General features: G+C 39.5%; 1 protein-coding gene across 7 annotated transcripts in view; it reads right to left on the bottom strand.

Moving 5' to 3' along the window:
* The window catches only part of LOC105478085 (neuroligin 4 X-linked), a 348,124-nt gene that overhangs the window by 265,081 nt on the left and 63,143 nt on the right, over positions 1-19,900 (bottom strand). For all 7 annotated transcript variants that reach the window (XM_071089256.1, XM_011735049.3, XM_011735050.3 and 4 more), the window contains one exon: positions 853-1,628. In XM_071089256.1, the coding sequence (XP_070945357.1) occupies positions 853-1,324 (472 nt within the window). In that variant the 5' untranslated portion in view covers positions 1,325-1,628. The remainder of the gene's footprint in view (positions 1-852; positions 1,629-19,900) is intronic.

Raw genomic sequence — 19,900 nt, 5'->3', positions numbered from 1 at the left:
TTGTTTTTCTCCTCATATGGCATATGGAAATGCTAACTGGGAAATGTGATAGTACTGTGGCATACTTTAGTCTGGTTATTCTTCCTAGGAAATCTGAATTTGAAATCTATAGACATAAAACTATTCATGTTTTACTAACATTAGGTTAACATATTAAATATTATTGTGTCTACAGACTTTCATTGTTTTTTTACTAAAAAAAGGAAATTTTTAAAAATACAAACGTGTTCATCTCTAATGTAGCTAGAATCATCTGACTACATTTTGCCATTTGATTGCAGCGAATATTGGAAGAAAAGAACATCCAAATTTACGTTAAGGAAACGGATTCTAAACAATGAAATCCAACCATTGTATGAACTATCCCCTGCTTGTATATTAACCATTATCAAGTTTTTCTTTGAAAACTCAAAAAAGTTGCTAATATCTTAAGTCATTAAGGCAGAAAGAACCATTTTCTCTTTCAGTTTGCAAACTGGAACATAATAGTGTACTTAATTCTATTATTTTTCTATAGACTCATTCCTTTACAGATGATTCGGGTATAACATGCAACATTATATGCTCATATTTATTTTCATCTGCAAATAAGCATTATAAAAAGTTAAGAAGGCGATATATGAAAATAATTAAAGTCATTTTTTATAGTTTTCTCTAGCCAGTAGATGGCCCAATATATACAAGTGGAACACGTGATAAGTTGTTGCAAGAACTGCATTTGTAATATGAAAAATAAATTAAAATAAACAGGTTATAGAAAAGATCATGCACGAGACACTATAAAACCCTCCTGGCAAATGTCTCTACACACTGCCCAAGAGGTATTGTTTTCTGTTCCAGTGAGGTACTCACCATCTTCCGTGGGCACGTAGATGTTTAAGTAAAGGCAGTCTTCATTTTGATCTTGAACATAGGTCATCAAAGTATCCAAATTGGCAGTAAACCAGATGGGCAGCATGTCATGCAATAAGGATCTCTCATCCAGGTGCTGAGGGCACACAGCAGCAAACTGAGTAGTATTTCGGATGCCAGTCCAGGAGGATGGGGGTTCTGGGGGCTGAAACCGCCTCTCTCCAGTGGGGGGTGAGGCATAGGGGACCCCTAAGTACTGTTCCACTGGACCCAAGATCTCACTGGGTAACGGTGTTTTTAGGCCCCGGATTTTGCCATAATTTGTGTTGACAACTGGATACTGTGCTTGGCTGTCAATGAGGGTGAATTTGATGGCAAGAGCAGTTATCCACAGGAGGACATTGGAGTTTAACATGACGCAGACTGGGGTGAACAACAGAGGAAGCCATAACAGTCCCTGGGGCCGCGACATGGTTCAAATCTGCATCCACATCCGCAGCTGTCCCAGTGATGTGGCTCCAAGGAGACAAAGCCCAGAGGCGAGCCTGCAGAGAGATGGGCTTTCCAGGGAGCAGAAGACCTGGGAGAGACTCTCAGACTGATCACAGACAGAGCCTGAGGTTAAGAACAAGCACAGCGGTTTTCTTGGCAGCCCATTGCAAGGGGGCAGCCCTCCCTTAATCCTGAAACTGGATTCCAGCAACTGCAATGCTCCAAGGAAGCTGTGACCATCTAACACCTCCAGGGACAATTTCTCATGAAAACTCCAAGGCGGCCTAAAAGAGGAAGAAAGCAGACAAGAATAATGAAGCCATACAATGACCACCTAGAACACTGGCTGGCTCTTCCATGAAATCCACAACATCTCTCTAAGAAATTCCTATTCATTTGTATAGGAATGTGTATAGTGCCATCTCCACATAGTAGGCAAGAGCAAGAACATCACCTGTCTTTATTTGTTTTTTTTTTTTTTTTCCAGAGATGGTGTCTTGCTATATTGCCCAAGATACAATGCAGTAGTGCTATCATAGTTCACTGCAGCCTCCAACTCCTGGGCTCAACCCATCCTCCTGCCTCACCCTCCCGAGTAGCTGGGACTACAGGTATGCACCACTATGTCCGGCTAATTCATTGGATTTTTTTGTAGACGTCGGGTCTCCCTATGTTGTCCAGGCTGGCCTCAAGGGATCCTCCCCCTCAACCTTTCAAAGTATTGGGATTACGGACATGAGTCACCACGCCTAGCAGCCACCACTTGTCTTAATTCCTGCTGTACATCCTATCACCATGAACAATGCCTGACATTTAGAAAACATTAAACAAATCTGTGTTGAATGAACAAACAGATGTTCAAGAGTTATACAGGTTATGCAGATTATGGTAACGACACCTCCCAGTTTTGCTATTGTTTACCAGACTGGTTATCAATACATGGGTACTTCCAAAACACTGTTTCTCAAATGTTTAAGGAAACTGTCACATTTTCCTAAGGAGACATGCATGGAGCTCTGAAAGTTTTCCAGTAGGAGGAAAATGGAAGTATGCATCCAAGTCAATCTGGCATCATGATGTGGATATTTATCAGGTCACAAAGGGAACATCATCAAATGAAAAGAGTGTAGACTTTGGACACAAATTCTCCTTGGTCTGGTCAAGTGCATATATATTTAGGCTACATACTTCACTGCTCTGAATCTCAGCTTCCTTGTAAAAAAACTATACAAGATGGTGCATTTCAAATACATGCTGTAGTGCTAGTCTCCTGAAGACTTCATTCATAATTAAAAGTGTTGATACGATCATCCTGACTTTCCAGTAATCCATTGCATGCCTTAGAGGGTATCCTCTTCACTCTTTAGCCCATTTAAAAAGCTGAGGCTACATTTGAGTTACTTTCCCAGTGAGCCTGGAGTCAACTTTTAAAGGGTAACCACCTCAGTTTGTCTCTACATGGATAATATGACTATCCCTAGAGAAATTGCTGCTCCTGTGACAATAAAAGAATGCTGTGCAGCAATAGACAGTATGTTAAATGACCCCCTAATAACGGAAAACATTTCACTAGGTGTCACAAGGAGGGTGCCTTTAGAGAGTTCTTCATCTCAAAGTACACATATGTGTTTCTAAGGATTTTGTGGGTTATTCAGAGCATTTGCATCAGAAAATAATTATCTGTTTCATTTAAGTAATCAGATGAACAGAATACATCACATGGCTGTTTTTTAAAATAAAACATATTGGAGCTGGATCTGTCACAGAACAATAATACCAACAGGGGGAAATTCCATAGTACATGCCATCCTGGGAAAAGTTCACCAGAGATGGATGAATATGCACTGAAAATCTGGATTGTAACTTTGAAAGTGACAAATAGCATCTCACCAAATGGCTGATTTAGGTGTTTGCTTCTATCTTTGATTTCTACTGTAGACATTTGGATGTCTGCCATACAGCAATCCCATTTCTGAATAATTAAGAGACAGACAAGAAAAACAAAGAGGTGATGTTGTGTTTGGTTGATTCTTTCCTGAAAGATTTTTAACTAGAGGTAGCTATTACTTTCAGAGCCTTCCCCAAGAGAACAGGTGAAATCATTAACTTTTTTTTTTAACTTTTATTTTGGCTTCAGGGGTAGCTGTGCAAGTTTGCCATACAGGTAAATTTTTGTCAAAGGGGTCAGTTGTACTGATTATTTCATCACCCAGGTACTAGGCCTAGTACCCAACAAATATTTTTCCTAATCCTCTACCTCCTCCCACTGCCCACCCTCCAATATGCTGCTTTTTCTATTGTTTCCTTCTTTGTGTTCATGAGTTCTCATCTTTAGCTCCCACTTGTAAGAGGGAATATGCAGTATGTGGTTTACTTTTCCTGCATTAGTTTGCTAAGGATAATAGTCTCTGCTTCCATCCATGTTCCTGCAAAGGACATAATCTCGTTCTTTTTTATCACTACATAGTATTCTATGGCATATATGAACCATATTTTCTTTATCCAGTCTACCACTGATGGGCCTTTAGGTTGATTCCATGTCTTTGCTATTGTGAGCAGTGAGGCCATCAACTTGTAATTCAGATGAACCTGAGTCCTGGGATGCTACCTCTGTGAGCTGAGGGAAGCAAGTCAACCTCTGCAGACTGCAAAAAGGTAAAATGGTGTGTTCCACCTGGTTCATGGAGCTGTGCAGAGCAGGAAGGGAGCCTACAGGCAAAAGTTGAAGAGCACAGAAGATGCCCAGTCAACATATACAACATGCTGCAATGTTCAACACAGACCTGCCCAAAAGATTCCTGGGTACAGAGACACAAGGTGCTATCAACTCACTGTTAGTCCTGAGTAAGCTGACAGCAGGTCATTCAAATTCTTTAGGACTCACTTTACCAGTCTACTATTTGCGATTTTACATGCTATCACACTTAGTCCCACGTAGCTGTAAAGTATTTGGTTTTACATACTATCTCATTTAATCCCAAGTATTTAAAAGCTACTTGGGACAAAATGAGATAGTATGTATCCTCAAGGTATTGCATAGTCCCTGAAACACAGAGCTCAATAAATGTAGAATTCAGTGGGTAGACTTCTTCCAAGGTATATAAAGTTAGTTCCATGAGGAATTCCAGCCCACGTCTTAAAAGTCTCAAACTCCATGTGAATGAGACTATGAGCCACATATTGGTTATGACTGAACCAGCTGTATGATCAAATCCCTCCTCTGTCTAAATCTGCATCCCACAAGGTCCTGATGGGCAGTGAGCGATTATGAAGCAGCAGCAAGCTAAGAAGACGGGCCCAAGGGCATCTGTCCACTTACTAGTTCTAGATCGGGCATTCACAATATTCACAGGTTGAGAGCTATCTTTTTTTACTCCCTCGTTTTTTGAAATTTGGCTAATTTGCACAAAATTACTATAATCTAAAGCCCAAGTATTTTGCAGTATCCCTGACCTCTACTCACTGGACAAAAGTGGCACCTCCTACCCAGTTTTAACTATGGAAAATGTCTCTAGATAATGCTAGATAGCCCGGGGGCCAAAACCACCCTCAAGTGAGAATTACTGGTTTAAGCCATCAAGTATAAAATTATAGTGGCTGTGTAAATGATTAAGTATCAGTAGGTATATTTAGCGAATATAACTAGTGCTGTCATGTACGTTGTCTGTGTGTGTAAACATAGTTACATTCAAAAAATTGGCAACTTGTAACTTTCTAGCATTACAAGCAATGTTGATATTGAAGATATCAATATTTCTTACTGATATCAATCAAATGTACATTATCATCATTAAAGAATCACTGTAAATTTAACCAACCTATACCCTTGTGGGCAAAATAATAAAAGATCTCCCATGTGAGTTTCAAAAACTGAAAAGGATTTCACAAAGGATGAAATGTGGTTATTGATAGTTATTCATAAATAGGTAGATTTTTAATATTCCTAAGATAAAGAGGATACACTACAAAATGAATTCTAAAATTTTTAATGGATAAAAAATGTTAATAAAAAGGTGAAAACTAACTTCATTAAATATATACATATACTTTGGGAGTGAAAAAGGGCTATATAGCATTTATTCTCTGCGAAGACTGCATAAAATAATATCTCAGAATGGCATTTTGACTGATTTATAACTTGATTGGGTATTTTAAATGATTCTCTGCAGGGCAGTTATTCTGACTCAGGTTGCAATTAAGGCAAGGCTCGCACTATTAGGCCTATCAGAATTTAAAGTGTTCAGAATAAAAATTGTAATACATTTCTCCCCTAAGTATGCATTCCTTAAATTGAGATTGGTTTAATTTTAAGATACATATTTAATTAAGGTGAGCCCTGATAACAGGTATTTTGGTATTTTGACCTTAAAATGAATAAAATCACATCTCCTGAGTGTTTATGGCCTTGTCTTTCAAAGGCTTGTAATATATTAGAAAACAGGAAGCTTTGTAGATGCATTAAAAAAAAATAGGATAACTGACAAAGAGCACCCTTCCCTGTGTTTTACTTCCAGCCACGCTGAACATCTGGGCCCACTGAGATGTCTGCTGCCAGGAGGTTTCTGAGAACAAGAAGCACTTGAGACATCCGCTTCCATCTCACATTCATTATGGAGCATCCAGAAAACAAAAGCAACAGAAGCTGATCCTTGCCCAAATTACTGGGCTTGTACAATAATCCTTCTATACCGCTCACTAAGAAAGTCTAGAAGAGCTTTTCCCAAAACTCTGCACAAGCTACATACATCTCTGGCTTCCCTTTTCTTTTGTGTCTAGCGAAGACAACATTTTAGGGTACCTGAGTGGGATGTGGCTTATCTTTTGTTCTGAAGCCCAAAGTTCTAAGCTGATACCAACAAGAACGACCACTCTCCACACATGGCCATGCATTCATGCACACACACGTCCTCCATCCCTGCTCAACATCCATCCAACACCAGCAATCTGCCAGTTTGTCTATTTTTGTACATGTAGATATTTTAATATTCTGGTCTTTATTTCCTCTCCTACACAAAGGAGATTACAATCTAATTTGGTTTTTGTCAAATCTTAAGAGTTCTTTGCACAGTCACCTATGCAGTTTCTATTAAATCTAAAAATCAAATCCCATTTAAAAATCCACCATTTTTCACCAAAGAAATGCAAATCAAAACCACAATGAGATACCATCTCACACTAGTCAGAATGGCTATCCATAAAACATCAAAAAACAACAGATGCTGTTGAGGCTGCAGAGAAAAGAGAAGGCTATATATACTGTTGGTAAGAACATCAATTAGTTCAGCCATTGTGTAAAGCAGTATGGAGATTTCTCAAGGAACTTAAAAGAGGAACTACCATTCGACCTAGCAATCCCATTACTGGGTTTACACACAAAGGAAAATAAATTGTTCTACCAAAAAGACACATGGACATGTATGCTCATCACAGCACTATTCACAATAGCAAAGACATGGAATCAATCTGAGAGTCCATCAACGGTGAATTGAATAAAGAAAATGTGATGCATATATACCATGGATTACTATGCAGCCATAAAAACAAATGAAATCATGTCCTTTGCAGCAACATGAATGCAGCTGGAAGCCATTATTTTGAGCAAATTAGTGCAGAAACAGAAAATCAAGTACCACATGTTCCTACTTAGAAGTGGGAACTAAACATTGGGTACTCATGGACATAAAGCAATAACAGAAACTTGGGACTACTACAGTGGGGAGAGGGAGGGGGAAAAGGTAGAAAAACTACCTGTTGGGTGCTGCACTCCATACCTGTGTGACACAATCAACTGTACCTCAAACCTCAGCACCATCCAATACAGTCAGGTAAAAAACCCTGCACATATATCCCATGAATCAAAAAAAAAAAAAGTTGAAATTTAAAAAAATTGTCAAATAAATACTGAATATGTTCAAGGTAAAAATAAATAAATAAAATGTTACTGGTATACACACACACACAAAATTTACCATTGTGAACCATTATCTTTACTATATATTAAGCAATGGGAGAGTAAAAATGCGGCCAGGCATGGTGGCACATGCCTGTATTGCCAGGCAATCAGGAGGTTGAGCCAGGAGCATCATTTGAACTCAGGAGTTTGAGTTTAGCCTGGGCAAACTAGCAAGACCCTGTCTCTTAAAAAAAAAAAAAAAAAAAAGATGCCAAATGTACTATCTTCAAGACAGTCTTTCACCATATGGCAGCTCAAAGTGTCAACTCCATCACCTCCCTCACCATTTCTGTTCTTCCACTGAAGTTTAATGAGTCAGGAACATGCATGAGCCATAACTGTAGAAACCAGAATTTTCAGCAGGGGGCTTAGCAGAACCCAAACTAAACCCAAGGGTAAAGAGTTAATGGCTTATATGTCGCCCAGTCAAGACCAATTGGATAGGAGGATATTCCATAGATAGGAAAGACAAAGATAGCATTAGGAATAGAGCATACATCTTTCTAGAGCAAACTATGTAGACAGAAAGATCCTATACTGACCAAAGAAATAAGACAACACCAAAACTTAGAAGTTGGCTTAGTCCATTCAGGCTGCTGTAACAAAATACCATAGCCTGGGGGGCTTATAAACCACAGATATTCATTGCTCACAGTTCTGGAGGCTGGAAATACAAGATCAAGGCATGGCAGATTCAGTGTATGGTGAGGGCCTGCTTCCTAGAGTGCTGTATCTTCCTTATAACTTTGGAAAAGGGGGAAAGGGCAAGGAATTTCCCTGTGGTATCTTTTAAAATGTCATTAATGCCATTCTGGGGCATCCACCCTCATGATCTCATCAGCTCCAAAGGTCCTACCTCTTAGCACCATCACTTTGGGGTTACAATGTCAACATGTGGATTCTGGAAAGACACAAGTCTTCAGACCATAGAAGTATCCCGTAAAGATCACTATGCTAGCTAAGGGTACATAATGGGGTAAAGAAGGAGTTCCCGACCACTAGAAGCTTACATTCTCATGAAGGTATCTATCCCTACCTGTGCTGCTTGTTTTCTTCTTATTCATCTTCTGCATATCTAAAGCTAGCACAAGGACTGGCAAATAATAAAAGCTCATTAATGCTTGATTTTCTGTGTCAAATTAAATGTTTTCCAAACACAATTTCTAAATTTAAATCAAATAATTTGCAGATCTCTCTAGGCTTTGTGTTCATCTCTCTCACCGAACTCAAAGTCATATATCCTGAAGGTCATGGAGGTATACACCTGTAGTGCCAGCTGACAACATGGTGTGTGCCACCATGCCTGTAGCACCACCATTATCTTCTCTTCAAGAATATAGTCAGATAGACATCATATGGTGCTCCTAAAACTCTCATTCTCCGATCCCCAAACTGTTTCCATGCTTTTGTTTCATATTTGGATAACTAGATCATTACTTTTCTAGTAATTCAGACTACACTCAAAGCCATCTTTGTTGGTTCCTCCACCATAAATCCACATCCAGGAAGGAGTCCTCAAATCTACAGATAATCTCAACGTAGGACAAGAGGCTCAATGTCATTCATTATTGGTGAAATGCAGATGAAATCACAATAGGATCAATAAAAATACAAACAAACAATGAGGCCAAGTACTGAGCAACGATGTGGAGCAACTAGAACTCCCGTGCATCAGGAAATATGCACAGAAATGTCCACTGCAGCCCCATATTTTTTTCTTCAACTTTTAAGTTCCAGGGTACATGTGCAGGATATGCAGGTTTGTTACACAGGTAAACATGTGCCATGGTGTTTGCTGCACAAATCAACCCATCACCTAGGTATTAAGCCCAGCATCCATTAGCTATTCTTCCTGATGCTCTCCCCTCCAGGCATCCCCAGACAGTTCTGAGTGTGTGTTGTTTCCCACCCCCATGTGTACACATGTGTTCTCATCATTCAGCTCCCACTTACAAGTGAGAACGTGCAGTGTTTGAGTATCTGTTCCTGTGTTAGTTTGCTGAGGATAAATAAGCCCCAATTACAATTGCAAAAAATATTGCCACAATCCAGATATCCATAAATAGGATAATGAATAAATAAATGTTGGCATATTAAAACAGAAGGCTTCACAAAACAGTCAAAAATAAATAAAATACAGATATATGGAGGAAAATAGGAAAATCTCAAACATAAAAGGCAAGTCACAGAAGACTACAAAAAGTGTGATTTTATTTACATAATAGTAAAACTAAACAATATATTGCTCAGAGCTATGTTTGCCCTGAAATATACAGCAAGGGCATTATGAAAACCGAATCTTGGGGAAGTAGATTTCACTGAGAGGTAGAAGAGAGGGAAGCAACTCACATTGGTATATAAAAACAGTGGGAATGTTCATTTTCCTTGTCTGTCAATAGGTACAATACCACGTATCTGATTATTTTTCACTCTTTAAAATGAATATCCATATACACGTTTTGATACACTTTTTATGACTATGATTATTTTACAATGAAAATTTAATCAAAAGATTCTCATCTGTATAAGTTTTACCCAATGACTTTATTTTCCCATGTGCTATCAAACTATCTTGGATTTAAAAATTGAAGGGAAAATATACACTATTTTCTCCATGATTATGCAACAAGTCCAAGGCAACAGACCATCCACCCACATATTACACAGAAAAGCCCTGGGATCCCGCCAGCCATGGCAAGCACAGTCATGGCACCTGAGCCTGCTATAGCCCTGGTCACTAATTAGCCAAGTGCTCTCTGGCCCATCATTTAGTGCCCTCACCACCAACTCCCTCCACTGCAAAATGAGGGCTTGTGCCAGTGACCTCTTAAGTTGCTTTCACCACTACGACGCTCTAACATATCAGACTATTATCTCCAAAGCAAACTCAGTATAGGAGCCCAGTGGGAACAGAAAGTCCTTCACTGAAGTAGCAAGGCATAACTGAAGCTAGACAATCCGTACTGCAGAAAATGGCAAGGTTTAGTGTGCCAGAAACAGTGAGAGTCAATGTAGCCTTCCAGCCTATCCTTTACAAATATTTCTTCCAGTTGCAGTCAGGGAGCTAGAGAGTAGAATGATGGCTACCAGCGGCTAGGAAGCGTAATGGGAGGGAGAGAGAAGTGGGGATGGTTAATGGACACAAAAATATAGACAGAATGAATAAGATGTAGTATTTGATAGCACAACAGGGTGTCTGCTGTGAACATTAATTTACTGCATATTTTTAAAGAACTAAAAGTATAATTGGAAAGTCTGTAACACAAAGAAATAATAAATGCTTCAGGTGATGTATACTCCATTTATTCAAATGTGATTATTACACATATGTTTATATCAAAATATCTCATGTACCCACAAATACATACACCTACTAAGTACATGTAAAAATAAAATATGTTTTCCAACACCAGATAACCTTTATTAGCAGGATATAAAAATGCCAGCATATTTTTCTTTACTTGAATTGTACATGAGGATTTGAAATGAGTATTTACTGACTTTTTCCCAGAATTCACTGTACTAATTGTACTGTACAAATAATCTTCATTCTCCTCATATATAAGTGGAGCTATTTCATGAGTTTGTACTTGAACTTATTATACATAAAATTATATCTAGAAAATAATTTTTTTGAGATAGAATCTCACTCTGTCACCTAGGCTGGAGTGCAGTGGTGAGATCTCGGCTCACTACAACTTTCGCCTCCCGGGTTCAAGCGATTCTCTTGCCTCAGCCTTCTGAGTAGCCAGGACTACAAGCATGCGCCACCACGTCCAGATAATTTTTTGTATTTTTAGTAGAGACAGAGTTTTACTATATTGGCCAGGCTGGTCTTGAACTCCTGACCTCATTATTCGCCCACCTTGGCCTCCCAGAGTGCTGGGATTACAGGCGTGAGCCACCACACTTGGCCTAAAATAAATTTTAATATATTATATGTATAGATATCTTCAAACTAACCTGCCATATATAGAGAGGGAGAATAATATAAAATATATTATTCTATATATAAAAAACATACAAATATATTAAAAAATATATTATAAAAATAAAATATAAATAAAATATATTACTATATAATATAGAATATAAAATATATTCTATATATAGACTATAAAATATAAAATATATAAAATACATTATTCTATACATATAGAATAATATAAAACATTCATAGGAGCTTAATAGCTCAATATTTTGCTTGGTTATTTGGAGAAATATTTTATATATATAAAACATAGAAACTTAATATTTCAGTTGTTTAGTTTGGAGAAATAATATAGGTATAATAGATACATGAAATATTTAGGAGCTTAATTGCTTTAATATTTTGGTTGGTTATTTGCAGAAATATAAAACATAGATAGGAGCTTAATATTTCAGTTGGTTAGTCTGGAGAAATATTTCATATATAAATACGTGTAAAGAGAGAGAGGGAGAAAGACGGAGAGATTGACAAATAATTAGTTTGGATATATACATTTTTGGAGGTTAGAGAGATTTATATAGATACAATACACTACAACTTACTTTATTCATGTAATTTCATGCGTGTGTGTATACACATATATATTCAAATGAACCAAGTAAAATATCAAACTATTAAACTGATTAGGTTCAGGAATTTTTCCTACTCCATTCCCTGAAAATCCCATGTTCCATGCTTTTATGCTACAGATAATCAATACTACCTGTAGAGTATGATGCTGATCATCTGTTTTCAGAGAGATGGTCCTATAACAGGAGCAAAGTGAAGAACAACAGGCTCAAATGCACTATAACAGGCACAAAAGCACCTACTCATGTGTGCATTATGTATCTGGGAGGTAGTGTGGGGCAGAAGTTTTGTGTAGTTTTGACTATGATTCAAATCCTGGCTCTCACTTCAACTCCATCAGCAACCAGAGAAGGCTGTTCACCATTGTGATGGTTAATGCTGAGTGTCAACTTGACTGGATTGAAGGATGCAAAGTATTGATCCTGGGTGTGTCTCTGAGGGTGTTGCCAAAGGAGATTAACATTTGAGTCAATGGGCTGGGGAAGGCAGACCCACCCTTAATCTGGGTGGGCACTGTCTAATCAGCTGCCAGCGAATATAAAGTAGACAGAAAAATGTGAAAAGACTAGACTGGCTTAGTCTCCAAGTCTACATCTTTCTCCCATGCTGGATGCTTCCTGCCCTCGAACATCAGACTCCAAGTTCTTCAGCTTTGGGACTCGGACTGGCTTCCTTGCTCCTCAGCTTGCAGATGGCCTGTTGTGGGACCTTGTGATCATGTGAATAAATACTACTTAATAAACTCCCCTTTATATACCTATATGTACTGTTAGTTCTGTCCCTCTAGAGAACCCTAATACAACCATCAATGCCTCCATCTCTTATGTGTAAAATGGGCAGAGTAGCAGATGTAACTCAAGGATATTGAGTTATATCTCATGCTATGCACATGCTATGGTTTGTGTTTGAGAAAGTACAAGAGAATGTGAATATACACACCTATATTCACATACCTTACATAAAGATACCTTACATAAAGATATGCATATGTATCTGATATGGTTTGGCTGTGTTCCCACACAAATCTCATCTTGAATTGTAGCTCCCATAATTCCCATGTGTAGGGAGAGGGACCCTGTGGGAGATAACTGAAACATGGGGGCAGTTTCCCCCATACTGTTCTTGTGATAGTAAGTCTCACGAGATTTGATGGGTTTTTTTGGGGTTTTTTGGGGGGTTTTCTTTTTTTGAGACGGAGTCTTGCTCTGTCACCCAGGCTGGAGTGCAGTGGTGCGATCTCGGCTCACTGCAACCTCCGCCTCCTGGGTTCACGCCATTCTCCTGCCTCAGCCTCCGGAGTAGCTGGGACTACAGGCGCCCGCCACCACGCCCGGCTAATTTTTTCTATTTTTTAGTAGAGACGGGGTTTCACCGAGTTAGCCAGGATGGTCTCGATCTCCTGACCTTGTGATCCGCCCGCCTCGGCCTCCCAAAGGGCTGGGATTACAGGCGTCAGCCACTGCGCCCAGCAGATTTGATGGTTTTATAATGAGGAGTTCTCCTGAACAAGCTCTCTATTTTTGCCTTCCGCCACGTAAGACGTGCCTTTGTTCTTACCATGCCTTTTGCCATAATTGTGAAGCCTCCCCAACCACATGGAACTGTGAGTCCATTAAACCTTTTTCTTTATAAATTACCCAGTCTCCGGTATGTCTTTATCAGCAGTGTGAAAAAAGACTAATACAGTAGGCATATGTAAATACATATAAATTTAGAACAATAAGTATTCCCCAAATAAATCCTAGCTAATTACAATTATTCACTGAGGTACCACTGAATGCTTCCACGGTGAAACCCATTTTGATAAAATGTAAAGATACACCAATCAAGTTCCCATCCTCAAGTAGTAAACACTCCAGCTAATGAGATGAAGCTTGCCTTTCAATTGCTACAATTAAGCCAGTCTGTGCTCCATTGCTTTTCAACTGCTACCATGAAGCCAGGCTGTGGTCCATTGCCTCCCACCTGCTCCTTCTGTAGGATGGTGGACTTCTGCAGAATGGACTTTGGAATGGAGTGCCTAGAAGACACTTCTACAATTTTAGACATGTAGAGAGAGCTAGGCCAGAGGACTTCTGTAAAGACAACATAGAAGAGGTAAGCATTGACATTCAAGAATTAAGACCACCAAGATTTACAAAGAGTGAGGAAGATGATACCAGACTAAACATTCACATTATGTCACCATTACTTCCTCAATGCTTACATTCATTGCTGGACTATGATGAGTATCTAAGGGCAAAGCCCAGAGATGACTAATACTTGAACTTGGAAGACAGAAGGTCTTCAGCAAATGCTATTAAATTAAAAGGAAGAAAAGAGACACAAAGAAACCAGATGGAACCAGGACACAGAAGGCAGAAAATTGGCAAGGTAAGGTTTCAGGGCGTTCTCCTTAGCTCATCTCCTGTGGGTACCACATCCACAGGAGATGAGCTACTTCCACCACCTGCTCCACTCATGTTTCCACCATAAAATTCTCATAGGCTTCATGATGTAGTCCCTGTGGTTTTTGCCTGCAGGAATTTCATGATGAACAGAAACTTATCACTCATTGACATAGCAGTAAAGTGTTAGAATATTACTTTCAGCCAATGTCAAATAAGCCTATTTCTGAAAAGGTATCAGAACTAGTTCTGGGAATATATTTGCCTGCAATTTAGCAAACAAAATAGAGAATTCTAGATACCCAGTCACTTTTAACCCCATTTCCTGTAAAAGGCTTTCTCGTAGCTGTATCTGGTGGGCAGAGATAATACTGATCACGTAAAGGTAATATTTAACCCAGAGTGGAAGCTGAGTGAGTTCTTCTACAAAGGAAAACTGTCAGTTTGAGTAAGAAAAAAACACTCAATTTCTAAATAGCACGGTTTGACCTGGAGTTAGTACTTCTGACCTGACACGACCCTCATCTGGCAGTGGGTCTGCAGATGGTTGATCATGTGGACAGCTGGAGGTTAATGTGGACAAGAATAAGTGTGTACTCCCAGGTGCAAAACAGGAACCAGAACCATCTCTAGTAATACTGCTGGGTATATCTCTATGTCTCTTTCATAAGGAGCTTCATAACCACTGCTCATACCTCTACTAATGAACTATACAATATCCAGAAAGCTGAGTGTCTTCAGAACGTTTCCCAAGACACTACCTGTGACCCCAGGATCAGCTCCGTCTTCCACAACCCTGGCTAGAGTACTCTATTTTCTGTAGCATAGATCCTATTTACTAAGGTTACTTCGTTTTAGGCAGACGGCTCTATCTGAGAAGTTCCTATTTCAGTGTGATGCTCACTCTGACAGCCTACACTCTTCCCTCATGTGCTTCTGACAGTGCAGAATGACAAGGTGAGGGCCTTACAAGGCATACGGCTCTAGGTTACTAAAGATCACCTTTCCCACAAAGCTTATTTCCTGAGTATGACACTGTACAAGCTCCCAGGAAAGACAAGCTCCATCCTCAGGCTTGAACCTCATCAGCTCCACCCACTCCCCAAAATGTTTCCTCTGCCTTCCCCAGACAGGAATATTAATTTGTGAAAACAGGCTCTATCCCAGTGAGTCAGTTACTCCCCAGAGGCTTCTTGTCCTGGGGTCAGAACTAAACTGAGATCAGACCTTCCATCTCTAGGAAATAACCAAGGCTCCCAAGATCCAGCATATAGACAACAGGCTTCTCATAAAAACCTCTGTGTCTCACATTAGCATGGGAAGGAAGAAAAGGATGGAAGAAAAGAGTCATAAAAGGAAGGCTCTTTTAAACAGCATTCAGGAAGGAAAGAGTTGCAAAGTCAAGAGACAGAATCAGGATCGACCCAATAATATACCTCAGGAATCAAAGGCAACTATCTCCTAAAACTACCTCCGAAGCCTTATGAACATTCAAACAAGACAAAATTCATTAAAATGAAATGTGTTTTTGGGCAAAAATGGTAGTAAATAGCAGTCAATATTAATTGATATTGAGACTTCCAAGGTTTTTAAATAAAAATAACACGAAGATTCTAATCTGTCAGATTCTTCACTTTCTTTTTGACATAAAAACAAATCTCTCAGTATAGAATGCTCTATACTGCAAACCAGTGACTCTCACATTCCCACCTCTGGCAAAATTCCTACCTACACATGCAGGTTTTTTAAAGAAAACAGAGGTATAATAAATAAATCAAAACCTTTACTCTACACAATTCTAAATGCAGATGTTGTCCACCCTAAGTCCAGAAACCCCAATCCCACTGAGGTGTCTTTATTTATTTTTTTGTGAGTACATATCATGTATATGTATATATGTATATGTATGTGTGTGTGTGTATGTGTGTGTGTGTGTGTGTGTATATATATATATGAGGTACATGAGATATTTTGTTACAGGCATGCAATATGTAATAATCACATCATGGAGAATGGGGTATTATCCCCTCAAGCATTTATCCTTTGCCACCCAGGAGTCTTTAGATAGATTCCATTGGTTCTACAAATTGCAATGGGCAAAAAGAATTACATCTTTAGTTTCACTATCATGCACTGAAATTTAGTATTTGCTTCCATTATCAGTATAAGTAGGACACTTAACACTGCTATCACAGATATCCCATAATACTGTGTACGCTCACTTGTACTTTGAAATTGTGACTATTATGAACCTCTTAAGTAGATCCAGGTACTTAACACACAATAAAGATGCACATGTATTATTATAGCCCAGTTTAAATACATCTTTTTATTTTTATTTTTTATTTTATTGATTGTAGAAACAGAGTCTCACTTTGTTGCCCAGGCTGGTCTTGAACTCCTGGCCTCAAGTGATCCTCTTACCTCAGCCTCCCCAAATGCTGGGGTTTACAGGCGTGAGCCACTGCACCAACTTTAAATATTAATATTAATATGCCTTGGTAACTATTTCAATAAAACCAATTTCCTTTTATGTGTATTTACCTTATTGTATGACTTAAACATATCATTTTTACAAAACTTATCAATTTTCCACCAAACTGCCAGAGGGATCTGTCACACATACTCACACATGCAGCATGCACAGCTGAGAATCCTTGGCTAACTGCCAGTCAGTGATCATCACCTGCGTGTCTATCTATCATGACCTAGTGGGGACACCAAAGGTTATAGCTTTCTGCTTGTGGATAAGGAGCATGTGCCTGGAAGGATGAAATGCCACCTCCTCAGCTATGTCATACGAGTCTTACCTGGCTGTTCTTCTCTTCCCTTGGAAGACCTGCTCTGACCATAAGTATTTACGAATAAATGGGCCAGGCATCATGGCTCATGTCTATAATCCCAGCACTTTCGGAGGCTGAGGTGAGAGGATCACTTGAGCCCAGGAGTTTGAGACCAGTCTGGGCAACATGGCAAAACGTTGTTGCTAAAAAGAATTTAAAAATTAACTGGACATGGTGGTGCACACCTGTAGCCCTAGCTACTCAAAAGGCTGAGGTGGGAGGATGGCCTGAGCTCGAGATGGGGAGGCTGCTGTGAGCCATGATCGCACTACTCCACTTCAGCCCAGGTGACAGAGTGAAACTGTCAGAAAGAAAGAAAAGAAAGAAAAGAAAGAAAAGAAAGAAAAGAAAGAAAAGAAAGAAAAGAAAGAAAAGAAAGAAAAGAAAGAAAAGAAAGAAAGAAAGAAAGAAAGAAAGAAAGAAAGAAAGAAAGAAAGAAAGAAAGAAAGAATAAATGGCAAATATCTCAACCATGAGGTCTTGCCTAGCTCTTGCCACACCCTCCCAGGTGAGATACTTCTTCCTGTCTTCTTGGCCATCTCTCCCCGGTGGCCTCTGGTGGAACCCGAGACCACTTTAGCTGAGCTTCCTTAGAGGCCACAGCTATGCACACAAGTAATGAATAAAAGACTCCAGCGCTTCTCTCATCTAGAAAATTAAACATCTATGCCACTTGCATAGGGCAGGGAGATCTTTCCCAGGACCAGGGAACCTCCAACCGAGAGAGCAATCCCAGCAACTGCACGCATGGTCCTTCTCTGTCTGAACCAAAGCTACTTAAATATCAAGACTAAGACATGAAACTAAAGGAAGGTCAAAGACAAACATGCCCTTCCATTCACAAACACATAGAAAACCACGGTCCAAGTAAGTTTTCATCTAAAATCCCACAAATTAATGGAGGAAGGGAACCTATCTGAGGAAATAGTTTCATTAATTGGCCACTGGATGTCCTGCACCGGGAAGAAGTCTCTTCTCTTTAAGGCCCATGGAGAAGAATTCCAGGAATGAACAGAATCAAAAGCAGCATCTCAAACCCTGCTGCTTCTCCATCCCCATCTTATCCACTCACTCCCCACATCCCAAGTCCAAGAAAAAATAGGATGAAAGGATCAAGGTTATAGAAGCTCCAAAATTATTTCACAACAAGTGGCAAAATCCTCCCCATTCCTGAAACTCAAGAAGAGTAAGACTATCATTTGCCTCTTTTTTGAATTATAACCTGAACCATGGCCCTTTGAAATCTCAAACCTTCCCACTGTTTTTCTTAAATATGTCCGTGGGAAGATTTCCTTCTCCCTATCACTTCTTTCTGTATAGATAGGATTTTTAAAGGTGGATCTTTCTTTCACTACGGTAATCAGATGTCACAGATTTTCTGCAATTAATGCTTTCCTTGGCTACTTCTAGACCTCCTATTAAGAGCTATTCTCTTTCACTCCGGCCTATTCTTCGTAACCCAATTAAACCCTATTAAATGCTCTGCCATGACTGTTCTATTTCCCCCACGTTTAATTATCCCTTAACAAGCCTGTGTTCCTGCATGTTCTTTTCAATTGGCCCACCCCGGACTGTGTAACTTAGAGGGTGTGACTGTCCACATCTATAACATCTTTAGGCTAAATTATCATCTGGCGAACATTCCCTCCATGGAAATCTATCAACAAGGCGAGTGCTATATTAAGACTAAGTTCTGTTTGCAACTTCAAATACTAAAGCGTCATAGACTGATTCAGTCAAAAATGTTTTTAAACAAAAAACATAAAATAATTTGCATCTATTATGTTTAGGCCCTTTGAATTAATTGGACAATTAGGAAAACATACTGAATTTGTGGGAGGACACATACTAATTCTCCAATAACTGGTTTCACTATGTATTAACACATACATATTGCTCACTGCATCCTGGAATTCCTAGGCTCTAGCAATCCTCCTGCTGGTCTCAAGCCCCACAAGAAGCTGGGACTGCAGGCGTGTGCTATCATGTCGAGCTATTTTTTTTATTTTCTGAAGAGATGGGTCTCTCTATGTTGCAGGCTGGTCTAGAACTCTGGCCTCAAGCAATCCTCCTGCCTCAGCCTCCCAAAGTGCTGGGGATTATAGGCATGAGCCACTGCACCTGTCCTTTTTATTTTTTTGAGACAGGGTCTTGCTCTGTCACCCAGGCTGGAATACAGTGGCAGGATCACAACTCACTGTGGCCTCGACCTTTTGGACTCAAGCGATCTTCCTGCCCCAGTCTTTCAAGTAGATGAAGAGCCTTTAGTAACACACTAGAGAACATTAAAAAATCATTAGCTTTAAGGACATTCTAAGAGTAAAGTTATAAAGCCAAAACCCATAAAAGATAAAGGAAAAGCGGAAGAGGCGGTATGAAGACTGTCCTCTCTCAGAGGGTCCCTCCTTGTGGAAACAGACTGCTATTCCACGTCAGAGGGAGAGTCCCACAAGGCAAGACAGATCAAAGGCATCCCCAAGACAGAAGGGAGCCAGTGAATAGGTCCTACTGAAATCAATAATTTGAGCAACAGACCGAAAGATAAGACCATGTCACCTCCCAGCTGTAAATATCAGCACTGCATGGATTTGAGTTGTCGCCTAGGATAAAAATGACTCCTCAAAAGCCAATGCTTTCTAAGCCACTGGGTTCTCATTTAATAACACAAAGAACTACACCCTGAGGATGGTCAACAAATAATCTGACATTTACCAGGCAGAAGGTACACTGAAGAAATGTAGACCACACTAGCTGCAAAAGATAGAGAAAGCATTCACTTCCTAGGCGCCAATGCTCTTTGGTAGGAACTCAA

This window comes from Macaca nemestrina, chromosome X (genome assembly GCF_043159975.1).
Source record: "Macaca nemestrina isolate mMacNem1 chromosome X, mMacNem.hap1, whole genome shotgun sequence".
Classification (NCBI taxonomy): domain Eukaryota; kingdom Metazoa; phylum Chordata; class Mammalia; order Primates; family Cercopithecidae; genus Macaca; species Macaca nemestrina.
The sequence above is the reverse complement of the archived record's forward strand: the minus strand, read 5'-3'. Positions and strand labels throughout refer to the sequence as shown.